Source organism: Haemaphysalis longicornis, unplaced genomic scaffold, assembly GCF_048455015.1.
Source record: "Haemaphysalis longicornis isolate Haplotype H1 unplaced genomic scaffold, Haemaphysalis longicornis Haplotype H1 scaffold_3, whole genome shotgun sequence".
NCBI lineage: Eukaryota > Metazoa > Arthropoda > Arachnida > Ixodida > Ixodidae > Haemaphysalis > Haemaphysalis longicornis.
Genome location: NW_027526335.1, coordinates 30,019,938 through 30,035,959, shown reverse-complemented (window position 1 = coordinate 30,035,959; position 16,022 = coordinate 30,019,938). Strand labels below are relative to the sequence as shown.

Genomic DNA, 16,022 nt, shown 5'->3' with positions numbered 1-16,022 from the left:
ATGCAGCCCAAGAGCCACTTGCCAGCGTCCCGCTCCCCTTATGTGACGTGTCTGCATGCAGTGTTTCAAGATGCGGAGCATTTTCTTTTGTTTAGTTCTGCAATCGTTTCGGATGTTTTCGTTCTGATACTTTGTGCACGCCTTAAACCCAATGCCGACAAGGGACTCTTTTCGGGAGCGCATCCGTGTGAAACTACGGACTGACGTGTTGGACTTTGTGTTTGATTCTTTCACGCTGTCCCACTATTGTGATCAGGGCAGCTGCGTGCGCAATGCGACCAGGCACCTTTGTTTTCGGCCGTTTCATTTGTGAAAGGAAAGTGCTTTTAACGTGACAGGGCTCGTCCCAATCCTTTTTTATTGCTATTTTCTCCCCAAGAGATCTCTGTTCCTATCTCATGCTTTTCCGCTTTGCTGCGTACCTACGAAACCAATGTTCTTGTGTAGGATGCTTGATCTCAACATAGTATGTCCGCTGCGTTTTTCTGAAGGATTGAGCAAGGAAAGCGCTTGCACTCTCATAGAGTGACTGAAGTGGTGGCACAAAAGGGGCGGCAGCTTGCAATATTTGAAGGCTGACCATGCCTGTAGCTTTGAGGCAAAGCTTGCACCACCCATCTTCTTTTGTGGGACATGTTTGCCTACACTGTGATGAAGAGTGGTCCCTACACTGGTGCCAAGAAAGTTTCTAGAAGCTCAAGTGTTGTGGCAATATCTTGCAACATCTTTGGGCTCATAAAACTGTGTATACATTAGTGTAGAAATCACCTCAAGCACTCTACCAAGGTTAAGCATTAGAGAAATAAAGATGCACATTCCCAGTTCCGGTTCGTTCTTTGTGCCATCATTTCAGGGCACTTGTAATGACCTTTGGCCCTCTGCACCCTCTTGGTTGGCCTAAGCTCAGCAAGCAGTGTGTGCATACTGGGCTCTACGAATTCCGAGCCGTGACTCCTAATACAGCCAAGTCCTTTTTGATTTGTGTAGGCCAGGGCACGGTGCTGGCCCAAACAGCCGAGGCGCACTATCGCGTTCTGTCTGTGTATCCGTGTGCGTGTTTGTCAAGCATGCTCAAAATTGTGCACACGGCCTTTCTTACTAACTGCAGGTTGTTTTGTGCAGCTGTTTTGTAGACACGATGTCTGTGTTAAAGGGACCCAGAAACACTTTTCCAGGTGACACTTGAGTGCATTCGAGTGAGGGAACGAATAGTGGGAAACATGAATACGAGCGCCAATTAAGCAAACAACTTTTAAAGATGGCTTCTCTCGTGCAATGATGCTGCCACGCGTGTTTTCACCGCTTGTGCCTTTCTGCCTTAAAAGGAAAAGCTGTAATATGTGTCCAGAAAGCAAAAGCTAATTAAAGTGTACTTCTGTCAGTGCCTTGTTAACTTTTTCAGTGCTGGTCAAGTTACTTGCTTCACAGTGGGCCGCTCACTACAGGTTTCCAAAGCCTGTTTTCGCATCATCCTAACACCCCTGTCAAACGGGCCTATTGAAGTGGACTTACGCCGAGTGCACTCGGTTTCCATGATTGACACTTTGGCTGCGCGCTGCCAAATGATGAAACAAAGTGCTCTTGGCCATGATGTCAGTGATTATAGCTGGCATAAATATTCTGCAAGATTACTTGAAATTCATCACATCACATGAGAAACAATGTAAACATTTCGTTGTGTTTGCATTGCTCAAAATCGCAATCGGCGCCTCGCACAAGTCCACAAAAAACGGAGTCGGGACAACGATTGAACACTGGCGCTGATATGAGCATTATCGTTTGGGGGAATTTATCTGAAAGGGTGGAATGTAACGGAGAAGGCTGAAGTGGGAACACAATCCCAGGGTTTCCCAGGGTTACAAAAAACCATCTACGAGAACGCTGCAGAGAACAGCCGCCATGGAGCGAAACCCTACCAGGCGGCGCTGGTACGTCGTAGAGAGGGAGGTGCAGAGCACCTTAGGTGCTCGCCTTCTCGTCGTGGCTCGCTCGCTGGTCCCAGGTAAAGCAACAGGGCGTCCTGTGGTAACGCTGTCGTTCGCGGCGTACCCCAGAAACATCGAAAGCCAAGCGGTTTATATAGTCATAAGCGTTCGAAACTAGTGAACTGCTGGCACTTGTCCTGCATCTCCCCGTTGTAAAGCGCAAAGAAAACTATAGGTACATTTGGGGCAAAATATACGTAATTAACTGGCAGCGCCCATGTTCATTTAGTTAACAACACTCGTTGAGTTGGTTTTTACGATAGTAAGCGAAAAAAGCGGCCGCGCAAAAAAAAAATGGCGTGTTCGAAATTATGCACAGGAAGGCTCCATGCGCAAGAAGAAAATGGCTCGTTCGAGTAGACGCACAAAGGCGTCGGGCGTGCAAGAAAAAAAATGGCGCGTTCGGAACGACGCAACACAGCTCCAGCATATGAAATTACAGAACTCCCGCTGGCACAGTTTCAGGCAGGGGCGCGCGAGCACTGCGAAGGCGGCAAATCTGAATTGCATGGTGTGGTAGCGGTGAGCAGATAACGGCAGTACAGCTCATCATGGCGAATCACTGCTCTGCACTTCTGCCAGCTTTCACATTGAGTGGAACCGCTTTAATTTTTTTTTTCTTGTTTTTCGTCGCTGCCTCTCTTTTTGTAAAAGTAAATCAACAGTATATCTATAAGTAACTTTTAAAATTACGTATTATCGTCTAAACGCTGGCGGTTTTGTTATTTTTCACAATTTTCGGGCTTCTGCTCATGAGATTACTTGGCCCCGGTAAAGTGTGTTTAGGGAACACAGTCAGCTGGAAGTGCGTTCCTTGTAAAGTGTCATTCGCATTTGCTATTTAGCTACTCTCGAATGACAGTTTAGTCTAGTGCACTCTGTGGAAATGCACTTAAATAGGCATGTTTGATGGGAATAAGCTTTTGTTCTTTTAGGTAAGGCTGTAGCTGCACACTAAAGATGATAGTACCTACAGAGAAGTGCAGAATACAGTTGTTTAATTAAGCACTCGTGACTTATTTTATACTAAACGGAACAAGTATTTCTGTGAGATGCTTTGGTTCATTGAGCCTACGAGACACAAGAGGGCTTCATAATTTCTTGAGAAAGTGTTTCTGGGTTCCTCTTTTTTAAATGCCAAATTTATCTTCCAGTCCGGTTCGTTGCTCGTAATTGAGCATGCTACATATAGTACAGAGGCTACTGGACCACCCAATTGAATGTTGGTGAAGTTTGTGCATTTAATCGCTTAAACTTAAATTCAATTTCAGTAACAGAAAGCATAGCTTCTTCGCATCAGACTGCAATCCTATGTAGTTTCCTTAATTTATGACTAAAAACTAGCTGTAGGCTGTGCTGTGTGTGTCTACTTTATTTGCCTTCTTATCTCTAAAAATTTGGTTCAGAACTGGATGTGATTGTGTACACCAGTCAATACTGGTAGGGGGTCTTCTGCAAATATTGTATGTAACCCTAAGCTTGTGGGTGCATGTGAGATCCGTGCTTGTCATCTTAGCTTCTTTGAATGCTGTCTTATGTAGAATTTTATGGCTAGAATGTGTTTCCTAAAAACGCTAGTTATGAGAACTGGTGTACTGTCCATGTTCCATAACGCACAGTTAGCAAACAGTTTTTAACGCATACTTGGTATCTTGTTATTCTTGCTGAACTGAAATTGAGCATCATCTAGCGACTAAATGTTTAAGCATGTGTAAATTACTTTGTAGCCTCCATTTTTCGGGCTTGCTCTCTTTGTGTTAACGGAATCTACCGTATTTGTAAACAGGCAAATTAAGCACTTATATTTTCTTGTGCCCTAAATGATTGTGCCACCACGTCTGAGAAACGTTTTCATTTCTGTAGCATGTTCACAGAGGGTCTTTTGCTGGTGGGAACACTGGAACGCAAGAGCTCAAACCATTGTTAATTGTATCTGAGCTCGTACAAGGGGGGGTGAGGTTATTGTACAACGTTGCTCTGTATACTTGCTCAAAAGGGTGGTGCATGTCCACCGGCTTTTCGCTGCTGTGCATCAAGAGGCTTCGGCGTTGTGTGCTGCGCATTGTACCATGTGGTCGTGGCCCTCTGCAGTGTTCTTGTGCGTGTGTGGTAAAGAAATGCTTGGTTTGGCCAGATTCTGCATTGTGACTTTGGGATCGGATAGTGCAGTCCGGGCTGTCATGGAAAAGCTACCCAAGAAGTGAGTGCACTCCTTATTTCCAAGTGTTTTTATTTGACAAAGGAAAGGTATTTGGTGGGTATTGTACCCGTGCCACGCGAAAAATGACATTAAGTGCTTAACTCTTTCGCTACCGCAGAAAATTGACCAATTTTGGGGGGTCCAAGAAAACATTTTTTTTTCTGCTAAAAAATTATTTAGGCACTAATTGCAGGAGCAAAAAATGCAGATTATTTAACGGCCTTTCCAATAACACCAGTTTTTTAAAGGTTTTCATATATCATAGTTGTGAAAAAAAATATCAAAATCAAAAGTTTTGTCAAGTTGTCGAAAAAAATGATAAAAAAGGAGTTGTGTATATCAAACCACCGGTAGTAGAAAAAAATTAGAATATACATTTTGCAGGGAAACATTTTAAAAACACACCCTAAAAAAAATGTCGACTTGCGCGGAACAGTTTTTCAGATATAAAAAAAAAATGTTAGCACGCACGGTGCTCGTGTCATGCGGTGAAGCCCAACCTCTAATTCAAGCTGTGCAATTTTGGGTGGTTCCTTGGAATAAATCTGGCGGTTTGACGTTATCAGAGGCACGAATTTGCCCCCACATAACGTAAAAACATCTTGTCAATGGCTGACTTTGCATTTACAGCGAGCACAATATTTGGAACAAGCACGCGATGCAGAAAAAAACATGCATGAAGTTGAAAACGGAACGCCGTGGCTGATGTTTGTTGTCGTTCACGGTCAGTTATCTCTCAAAACATAAAGCTGAGCTTTATTATCATCTTCTTACTCGCAATTGTAGCCTTGCTCGCAAAAATGAGGTACGATGAGCTAGAATCGTCCCCTGCGATCTTTGGCCGAGTAGCAGTCGCGCGCTAAAAAAGATCAGCACAACGAGCCTCCTCTTTTGCAGCGCCACCTAACAGTTTTCAAATGAAACAGTACAAAAACTTATCAGAGACTCCGTCCGAATAGACAGTTCAACTAAACAGCAACATTAGACACCCGGATATACCCTCGCATGAAAACGAAACTGGAAGGCGAACAGCTGGCAGTGTAAGGCCGGTTTGAAGCGCTGTCCTCGGCGGAACAGATATCTGGCGACTGGGTGTGACCTTTTGACTTGCATCTGAAGTTCTTATCGCAGAAATCGGGTTAGGGTGGGGGGAAATGAGGAGCGGCGTGCTTTGTTCGAGGATCAGTCGCGGACGCTTCAGGTGCCATGGCAGTTAGCCTTGAAGTTGGGTAACTGCGTAGTTGCGCTAAATATGAATTTCGCGATGCAGAAACGAAACCGAAACTGTTGTAAACTGTTTGGGAATGGTCCTGGGGTAAGTAGAACTACCAGATTACTTAGGACAACTTGCGCAAAGGCAATAAAACTGCCTAAAATCATAAAGTAGCTTTGCAACCAGGCACTGCTTGACATTTTCAGCCGATTTCTGGGATTATTACTGTCAGAGCGTGAACCTGACGATTGAAAATCGTTTGCTGGTTCCCCATTCACGCCCTGATAGCAAAAACAAGCGCTGGTGCAGAGTAATTACGAGTTGCACGCATTCTTCGTTGGTAGCCTTGAGGCGCGATGACCACGCCCCTTTTCCACAACCAGGTGATTCAAAAGCGTGTCAAAAATCACGTTTCCGTTGCAAAAATGAAAACAAAACTGATTTTGAAAGGCCATTTTCTGATCTAACTCCGAACAGCTTTACTTGTTCGAGAAACGCCTGGAACGCTATGAAAAGGCGCTCCCAAAAGTATCGATCAAATTGATCGATTTTGATAGGCGCGGTAGCGAAAGAGTTAATGCCTTAAGTTTTCTTGCCGTAAAGTTGCTGCTACACGCAAAAATCTTATGCCATTTGCTCTAATGCCATTTTTAGTTTAAGGAGTTCCACACAACTCATTCGCCTTCATGAATGCCTTAAATCTGTTTACTCTCGATCGCGATGAGCACTGAATGGAACCACTGAAACTCAGCACCTGACTGTTGACACGGAAATGTCGCTGAGTTTCTAAAGAATTTTTTATGCATTCTTGGTGGCGATGTTCTGAGGAATCGAAGTTCACTAATACAGTGGCAATTTTTCGGGTTTGGCTACAGCTGGCAGGCGACGGCAGCTGCTGAAGCCACTTTTAAAAATAGCTCACACCATTATTTAGGAAACACTATTTCTCATTACGTTTTCTTTCACAAAAAGCATTTTTAACCCTTGCAAGACGTTTTTCTTCACGTTAAAAACTTCCAAAATTATGAATGTTGTTCTCTTTATGGTCATTGTCACTATTGCACCCAACGCAATCAATGCCTTTGCGTTTTCATGTGTAGCATGGCCCGCCAAAAAATGTCATTCGCTATCTTAAGGCCTTGAACACTTCGTCATTTTTCATGTATGCGTGGCATGTTGACTTTAACACACGATTGACAAAATCGCGCGGGGCAGATCCACTGTGGTGACTTCTCCAATTACATGCTTGACTTTGTTTTTGTGGTGGTCCCTACAGGGAACTTCATGGTCAGAACCCAGTGGTGACGACATGCAGCCGTCAGCACCTGAACCATTTTGAGATGCAGAGCCGCAAGCCAAGCCAGAGTACGGATCATTTCAGTATGGCTCTTTACATCCTGTAATGGGGGAGGGGGCATGCTTGAATAGATGCATGTCCTGGTCCGTTTCATCTGCATTTTGAGTTAAAAGAATGGACTAGAAGCAGCAGTAGTGGTTGCCTGCACTAGCTTTGTAGATCAGTGCTGCCTGTTGCCTATTGCTAAACGCCGTGCCAAGCATGCGAAACTGCAGTGTGCGGGTAGCTGCTTAGGAGTTGCTTTCTTTCTGCATATATGAAACATTTTTACTTAGGTGCGAAATCTCGTGGCCCAACTTCAATTCGCACAGTGTATGCTCTCTGGGGACGTAGTGGCTGTAGCGAAAGGGAACCAGTAAACCAGACGTCCGGCTATCAGCGATGCCTACGAACGACTGCCGCGAGAGCCGCGCTCGTGGAGCGAGCCCCCGCTGCCTGCCTCGTGGCGCGCTTCTTTCTCTTTATTCAACATACTCCCGCGGCCCCAAGTTGATCAGGGGTTTGCTTCAAAAAAGCACAGCCGCTGCACTGGACGACGTATTTCCCGTCCCGATGACAGGCGTAGGGAACACGAGCGCACAACTCCGTCGCGTCCGGGAAATAGTTGAAGAATGCGCCCAAGCTGTCAGAAGGCCGGCGGCGAATCGTCCTGTACGAGCACTACGTCCCCCACTTGGAGCCTGGAGGGAAGCTGCGCTGTTGCCTCGTGAGCGGATCGGAGCAACAGGAGGTACTCTCGTTTCCATCGACGCCAAAGACGCTCCGTTACGATTTGACGGTGCCGAGCTCGTCTGCGTAGCTCGCTGCCCGTGGACAGCGGTTCTGGAAGGCCGAGTTGCTGAGGCAGGCACGTATTGCTTTTGCCCAGCCAGAAGTGCACTGGGGTCAGCGGGTATGGCTCAGCCGCGTCTTCCGAGATATACGTAAGGGGCCGGCTGTTAATTACTGCCTCGACTTCGCAAAGCGTCATCTGCAGCTCTTCAGTAGTCAGGCAACTGCGGCCGAGGATTCGCCGTAATGTCTCCTTGGTGAGCCGGATTAAGCGTTCCCACCAACCACCCCACCACGGAGCTCTTTCGACGTTAAATTTCCAGGAGATGTTGCGGCCGTGGAGTATGTTGAGAAATAAAGATACGCAGGCAGGGGGCGACAGTACGGACAGTAGGCGACGAGGAAGAGGAGGATCGGGGCGCGCACTGCTTCGCTAATCGACTCCATCACCGTATCGGAAGCCAGACGCTGGTCTTCTTTCGGTACACGTTTCGGCACCAGAGAATGTGTAGCGAAAGGGAACCAGTAAACCAGACGTCCGGCTATCAGCGATGCCTACGAACGACTGCCGCGAGAGCCGCGCTCGTGGAGCGAGCCCCCGCTGCCTGCCTCGTGGCGCGCTTCTTTCTCTTTATTCAACAGTGGCTATGGACAGAACTCCTTGCTGCCTTCTTCCATCTTTTGCTCCCGCACAAGCTCATAATTACTCCTGCTTACTGTGCTGGTGTACACTTTCTAATACTAGCATTTCGTCGTAGTCATACGTTGTGTTTTGACCTGACTCCTCTCAAGGAGGAGTCGCCATGAAGTTTTTAGTTACATTGGAATCTACTTGGACAATATCTCAAAATCTACTTGGACAATATCTCCCTGAAACGGGATGGGGAAAGTTTTTATTGGTGGGCGGAAATGTGAATGAAAACCAAGCATGTTTCTGTCTCACTTCAACAGTGTGTGGTGATGAAGTGAACAGAACTACAGTAGCGCAAGAGATGTGATTGGACAATATATCCCTGCCTCCCCCATGTAGAGGCCGGGAGGTTCTTGTAACTTGCAAGGGCTAAGTTAACACCACCACCTTTCCACTGTCTGCTTCTCCCTGTTAGCTTCCTCGCAGTCACGGGAATATGATGACTTCTACCGTGGGGAACGGCGCATGGACCGTTACATGGGGAAGTACGACCGTAACTCAGGTGCGGAACCATTTCTTCTCTGCTTTTTTTTAAATTTTAGTTCGTTAATTTCCCCAGCTCTTTGTCACACTAATGTATTCCTTTCTCCCTTGGCTTTCTTTGTTTACCCAGGTGGTTACGATGGCAAGCTACGTGGTGACCGTAAGTAGTGATCCCTTAGCACTTTGTTGCTAAAGTGCTTTAGCGTAGCTGCTTTTTGCTTCTGCGCAAGTTTATCGTGCCGGTGTAAGCACGGTTCGTACGGAATCTGGAACCTCGCATTGTGGTCGTGCTAGCTCTGGGGCCGTTCTTATTAAAGCGAAGCTTTCTGTGCCTCACCTGCGCCGTAGGTCGTAACAACGAAACACAGTGCAGGAATGCCAACTTTACCTGACGGTTTCCACAAGGGGCACATGTTGATGGGACGTAAAGTGCCTCAAGGAAAAAGTGCTTCCCGTGGTCAGAATCGCACCTGGGTCCTTCGCGTTATAAAGCCGACATCTATCCGATTACGCCATTCCAACATGGTCGAAACAGTTTGGATTTTGGTCTTCGACTCTGTTTTGGAGAAAGCTTTGTGCTTTATCTATCTTTCTTTTAAGAAAGGGGCTTTGATTTTTTTACTGGTGATTCTCTAATGTCGCTGAAAAAGGCTGTAGCGGGGTTTGTCATCCGCAGTCTACTGTATATTGACGCATATTAGTCGACTCCGAAAATAAGTCGACCCCCATAGTTTTGATCTCCGCCAACGAAAAAGAAATCGCAAGCGATTTTTGAAGTAACAAAGAAAACTATTTCCACTATGGGTGCTTTGGGCCTGGGCTGGTCGTTGCTGCCATCGTCGCAGCAACGAAACAAAAATTCAAAAAGTGATTGGTGAAAACGAAAACTAGCGTTAGTTCCACTGTGAAAGCTCTCAGCCGTAGGCCTGGGTAGCCTGGGCTTAGGCCTGTTCGTCGCTGCGGGCGTTGGAGGTGGCTGGCTCAAGCAGTACTGGTTGACATTGAGCACTCGACAAAGGCGCCTTGCACCATGCCGTCAGGTAGGCCATACCATGCATCATTGACCCACTGGGCTGCTGTGCTCAAGGCTGCTGCTGTGCTTCACCCAGCCAGTGGGTGTGTTCGTCTTGTCTTCCTGTTTTATCCACTCGTTGAGGAGTCCTCCAACGCGGTCCTTAGAAGGCTCGTTAAGGGATACGTCGGTCAACTGCAGCATCAACGACATCCCGCCCTGGATAACCACGAGGCCACGTTAAATGTTCGCCACTACCTTCTTCACTCGGTCTGTCATGTGGCCGCGGAAGGAGTCCAACACAAGCATGCTCGGGGGCTTCCTTCAGCAGTGCTCTTGGCTGCCTGCACCACACCAGCCAAAACCATTCAGGCGCAGTTTCCTCATTGAAGACACCCTTTTTGTTCACCCGCACTATCACCTTTGGCAGAAACTTTTCTTGCGCTGGCATGGTTTTCTGCTTAGACGCAACGAAAGGTGGCAACTTGTGGCCGACTGTTGATCAGCACATTACCGTAAAGCAGTTGTACTCATTGGCAGTCGTGGGGAGATGAACTTAATGCTCTCCCTTTTCGGCAATGGTTCTCTTGCTCGACATATTGAACCAGACTGGCGTTTGGCTGGCATTGCCGATTTGGCCAAGCAGAAACCCTCACCGTCTCCTCAAGTCCTCGATGTACCGCCGAAACTCAAGGAGCTTCCTGTTGTAGGTCTCCAGGAGCTTCTGTGAAACGGTTGTGCAACGCTGGAGGCTGAGCCCGATCCGCTTCATTAAATTCGTGATCCTTGTCTTTGAGATCTTGAATTCGCTCAGCTGGATGTTCAGGCCATTAGCGGTGGCCCATGACTTCATCTTGGTGTCTTTATACGACATGCTCAGGGTTCCGCTTTACTGCATGTGTACCCACTCGAGAACTTTCTCCTCAATGTCCCAGTTTTGGCTTGTGAAACGAGCGACCTGTACCAGTGCGCGCGAAGATCCTGTCTTTTTGTTGCCACTACCCCCAAACGCACTTCTCCAAGATGCTGAATTGTTGTTCTGCAGCAACATTGTTGTTGTCCTCAACATGCAAAATGACTTTGCAATTGAACGCTGTGCTGTATTGGTGCAGAACTTGTGGAGGCATTGTTAGCTATGTCTTTCATGTTCTGGAACGGTCACCAATGCCTAAACCGCACCTCCCGCGACGCACAAAAAAAAAAGGACGCTTTGCAATCTCAACTAAAATACCAAGCGATCCATGTGACTGGTTAGAAAAGGCGTTGTAGTGGCTCTAGTCGACTCCAGAAATGACTTGAGCAGGTGACAAATTCGAATTTTTAATGGACGGCAGAGGCGACCACATGTATAGGTCAACTCCATGTATAAGGTGACCCCCCTAATTTTGGAAAGTCGTTTCTCAAAAAACACATTGGAACAGGATGTGGACAAGAGACGCCTCAAACGAAACTGCACTCGTTTGTGCCCTCCCTGGTCCTCGTCATGTTGCGCAGTTAGAATTTAATCATGAATCCTTATCAACTGACACAGCTTTCTCCAGTTCTATATGGTACCTCTTTTCTTGCCTATTGGCTGGTTCGAAAGCAACTCCTGGCTGGATTGATTTATCCTCCATGCACCGTTGCAATCGTGGACAGAAGGGGCCTCCGCTGCTGTGCCTGCCGGTGACGCAAGGTGGCCTGTTCTGTTCTACCCACCCAGGTGACCCGTACCACATGGGTGGCGGAGGAGACCGAGGGCCCCCCTCGGGGCGGCTGGGTCCCCCCCGAGGCCCTTCGCCGCAAGGCCGCTCGGAGCGGAGCCGGCCCTTTCCGAACCAGGGGCGCATGCCTCCTGTGGGGCCGCCACTCATCGGACAGGCTCCACCACCGCCCCAGTACACACCCGGTGGGTGCCCTGCCGTTGGCCGTGGCAGCTCTTGATATGTGGTCCTCCTTGCTACTTTGTCTGCGCGAGCTCCTGTGGCCAGCGGCTTCTACAGCGTGTGCCACCGTATCCATGAAGCTGTCTTGACCCTCTCCTCCTCTCCTTTAAGGGGCCAGCACAGTTGGCTTCTCGTTTGTGTCCAGCTCTGCCACGTCAGGCATTGTCCCCGTTGTGCCTGTGGTGGTAATCCCCCGTTGTGTGCCCCCCGCAGACTACCCGCCGCCCCCGATGAGGCTGGGAGGGCCCCCGCCGCCTCAAGTGCACCCCCCGGGGCCCCCGCCGCCCCTGCGGCCGCCTCCCCCACAGGCGGGGCCTCCGCCCCCGCTGCCGGCCAACCTGCAGGGGCCCCCGCCCCCGACTGGCGCCGTGCCCCCACGCACTGGTCCCCCGCCGCCGAGCCTGCTGCGCATGGTGAGGGCAGTTGGGCGTAGGCGTCTGTGGACAGTGCTTGTCGGCTGCTTCGAGTGCATTTGAAGAGAGCAGTAGTGGCAAGAGAAGTGACTGGCAGCAGCTGTGAACACAGCAGTGAGAACTTAACCGGCTGTTTATTTTTATCAGTGGACAATTCCGAAAGCAAGTGCCGGGTATTATCGAGGCCACGGTGGAGGTCTTGAGAATAGCTTCGTATTTCGTGCACCAAGCAGTAGTCCCTGGCGAGAGTTTTTGGCAGCAGCTCCCAAGTGAGGTTCTGATGCACAGCACGGTCACTATCGTCTACTTGTGCTGCTCACCATCACATCGAGCACAGGTGCAGAAGAGAAATACTCGGTTTAAACTGCTATTTTAATCTAATATTTTCAAATCAGTCGGCAACTTCAGTGTTGTCAGTTTGTGTCGTCCCGGTGCAGTGAGTCAGCCACCAGGGTGTCAGCCTTATTGGCTAGCCGTAGCAATCCCTGATCCCTTGCCTCCGTGCCAACCTGTTTAGGATAAACGTGGCAGCAACAAAAAGGCTTTGTAGCCACAGTGAAGCCAGCAGCAGTGTTGATGTGTCCCAAAGTGTGTGTCCTAACAGTCCCCCGTCCCGTGTTCCCACAGCCCCCTCCAAGGGGGCCTCCGCCACCGTTGGGAGCACCAAGGGGTCCACCACTGCTTCCAGACCACAGGGGCCCGCCACCTGTAGCCAACGAATGGGAGAGGCCACCAGGTGGGCTGGACGCCGCGCTGGTTTCCTTCTCCTGGCAGTGAGCTCGGTTGCTGTGCCGATTTGCTCAGTCACTTTATTTTCGAAAGAACGTTTGGAAGTGGAAGGTTGATGAAGGTTCAGGGCTTCTTTTGCAAGACAAAGCGAGGGTGACAAATAAACAGGCACACAGCAGTGTCAAGTGCACAGAGTTCACAATAACACAGACTTAATAAATGAGAAGAAACTTAGCTGGTTAACGTATGAGTACATACAAAATTTCTTTAAATGTATTATTAGGCATGTACAAAAAAAAGTGTGCACTCTTGCTCTGGTAATGTCCTCTATAGGTAATGTCTGTTTGTGAAGATAGTTTAGTATGATTGGGAAAGAACAGCAAATCATTTGCTCCTCATATATGTCCTTGAAAAGGGTGTTTGGCAAGGTACAAAGTTATGAGTATGATATGTCAGCATCTGAGTTGACAGATCTGCAGGGGAAGCTAGCAAATTCTCAGGAGTGTTAGGGTCTTCTAATGAGTAAAGATTTGGAATGGGAACTAAATTAAAATGACGGAAAAGTGGCTTAGTGTGAGCGTGGTAATCTGCATTGGCTATGCATGGAAGAGCTTTTTTTCTTAATGCGAGTAGGCGATAAGTTCGTTGTTGTGGTTTTCCCCCAAACAAGGACACAATAATTCAGATGAGAGAGAAAAAGAGCATTGTAAGCTTTAGTTTATTCTTCTGTAGTAAAAAGAATCAAAACTTTGCTAAAATATTAACAGACTTTGCAATACGGTTAATGATGTGATTGATATGCTGATCCCAAAACATGTGTTTATGGAAATGGACACCAAAAGCTTCATATCTTGCAATTCTGCCACTTCCAACTTCTCGTCCCAGTCATGCAGCCATCCCGCAAAAACTTCCCGTGTTATTCAGGCCTTCCTGTTGGAAAGCTACTGCAGTTGAATTCGCCTCTTTCCTTTGAGGCATCACAGTGATGGGCTTTTCGCTGTCACCAAAGTTGGGATCTGACCTGTCCATGCTAGTGCACAGGAGGAGCATGCTGTCGCAGACCTTGGTGCGTTTCCCCACTGCGACACAACTCTCCCTTCTAGGACAGTCTTCTGCGGCAGCATTTGGTAGAAGAGCGCTGTCTCGTCGGCATTCAACACGTTTTTCTCACCATACTTTTGAACGATGGGTCCAGTGTTGGCTTGCACCCATGCCGTTGCCGTCTCTTCGTCTGTGGATTGGGACTCGTCTTTGAGGACTCTGCTGACGATATCGCGGCGTTCCTTAAATCACTGTGGCCAGCCGTTGCTTGCAACAAAGTTATCGCAAATTCGGTCACTTTCTTCTGGAGAGTGCCCCACTCACGGGCAAATTGGGCACCCTTGCATCTAAAACCGTTTGAAGAGAGCCTCCTCGACGGCTTCAAATGCGGGAGACCGCAACTTTTTCCGGCTACCTTTAACACCGCGTGCGACAGTGCCCATGATGATGATGATGGCTTGGTGGCTGCCCCTTTGTATCGGGGGGACACTCCTGAGGGCATATAATCCCCCGGCGCCCTAGCCTCAAGAGTTTTGTTCGTCGCCTCCTTTCCTCATGCTAAACGGGTGCGTCTTCGCCATTCCTCCAGTCGGCGCCTTGTAGTGCCGACCGGATTCGGCACCACGTCACCAGTCACGAGTCCCGGTGGCGCTGCACTCGCATCCGTGGTGTCGCCCGTGCCCAGTGTGTCCCCTGGCGGGGGATGAGCAACGAAGCCAAGCGCCTCCGCCATGGTGGTATCACTAGGGTGGTGGGGAGTCAATTGTTCGCACCGCAACACAATGTGTTCTGCAGTCTCCTCTTCCTCACCACACACCGCACACATCACCTCCTCCGCATCGTCCCATTTCCGCCTCCACATCCGCGTCCTTAGCACCCCAGCCCGCGCTTCGAACAGCATCGCACTTCCTGGCAAGTTGTCGTAAAAGTGCCCCTGGGAAATGCTGTGTTTGTGTGACGCGTACAGACGGAGAGACGGCTTCGCCACGGCCCTGTCCGCCCATCTTTTCGTTTCCGCAGCTGCTACTCGCTCCCGCAGCTGTTTCCCGCTCAGGCTGGTCTCCTTGATGTTATTTAGGACCGGTAGCGGCACCTCGTTCTGGGCCAGTGCGCGCACCCGTCTCTTCCACCTTGTGGCGTCACCTGCTAACAGCATACACCGGTGAACCCGGTGTACCCAGAGCGTGTTGCTCAGCGAGCATGCTCGGATCTCGAAACCGAGCTTGGCCACGGCCTCTCGTGCCACAAAGGAGGACCAGCCTACATCCCCTTGGACTGCCTCATTTGGTGTCGTCCGGTGGGTACCCAGGGCCAGTCATCCCACCTCCCTTTGTCGTCTCTCCAAGTACTCCCTGGTGGCTGATGACAGGCAAAGCACTGCGTTTGCAAACGTGAGCACCGGGACGTGCACCATCTTCCAGAGGCTCCTGACAACCTCCGCCCTGTTGAAGGACCAGAGGATTCGGGCCCTCAGGATGTTCTGGCTGCGCAGTGCCTTTCCTCGAAGCCCCCGCTCATGTGCAGCCAAGTAGTCCGGATCGGTGGTCAAGTCCACACCCAGGTACCGGTACGTCGCTGCAAAAGGGACAGGCTTCCCCTGCACTGTGAGCGTTTCTCCATCTGGTAGTGTGCTCGTGTCCCCCCAGCGAAGTATGGCACACTTCGGCGCACTGAACCTCAGCCCCAACAGTTCTGCCTGTTTGGTGCAAATGTCCAGGAGTCGCTGCAGGTCTGAACGAGAGTCCGCTGTAAGGTCAATATCATCAGCGTACATGAGGCCCGGTAGGCGCTGATGGATCGTCCTCCCCTCCTCCATATAGGTCCACTCAAAGCCTATTGCACTTCCCTCCAGCTCTGCCTCCAGATCGCCCAGGAACAGCATGAATAGCAGAGGGGACAAAGGGCAGCCCTGGCGGAGGCCCCGTTCGACAGGCACCGGCTGGGAGCACACGCCCTGCCATTCCACTACCACTTCTGTGTCCGCATACAGGCTCTGCAGCAATCCCACTACCTCCACTGGCAGGCCCTTGTCCTGTAGTTTCTTCCACAGTAAGGAGTGGTCAACTCTATCGTATGCCTTCTCCACGTCCAGGAAGGCAGCCCACAGTTCCCGCCCTTGCAGGCGGGCAACCTCTATGCACTGGGTCAGGACGTAGAGGTTGTCATCCAGCCGTCTGCCCCTGCGAAAGCCGTTCTGGAGCT

General features: G+C 49.4%; 1 protein-coding gene across 23 annotated transcripts in view; it reads left to right on the top strand.

Moving 5' to 3' along the window:
- Window positions 1–16,022, top strand: part of LOC144174219 (cleavage and polyadenylation specificity factor subunit 6-like) — a 68,053-nt gene that overhangs the window by 12,539 nt on the left and 39,492 nt on the right. For 21 of the 23 annotated variants that reach the window (XM_077702775.1, XM_077702761.1, XM_077702780.1 and 18 more), the window contains 7 exons: window positions 4,120–4,185; window positions 6,675–6,778; window positions 8,633–8,719; window positions 8,831–8,860; window positions 11,415–11,600; window positions 11,851–12,050; window positions 12,678–12,786. In XM_077702775.1, the coding sequence (XP_077558901.1) occupies window positions 4,120–4,185; window positions 6,675–6,778; window positions 8,633–8,719; window positions 8,831–8,860; window positions 11,415–11,600; window positions 11,851–12,050; window positions 12,678–12,786 (782 nt within the window). The remainder of the gene's footprint in view (window positions 1–4,119; window positions 4,186–6,674; window positions 6,779–8,632; window positions 8,720–8,830; window positions 8,861–11,414; window positions 11,601–11,850; window positions 12,051–12,677; window positions 12,787–16,022) is intronic. The other 2 variants (XM_077702782.1, XM_077702762.1) reach the window with 1 other exon arrangement.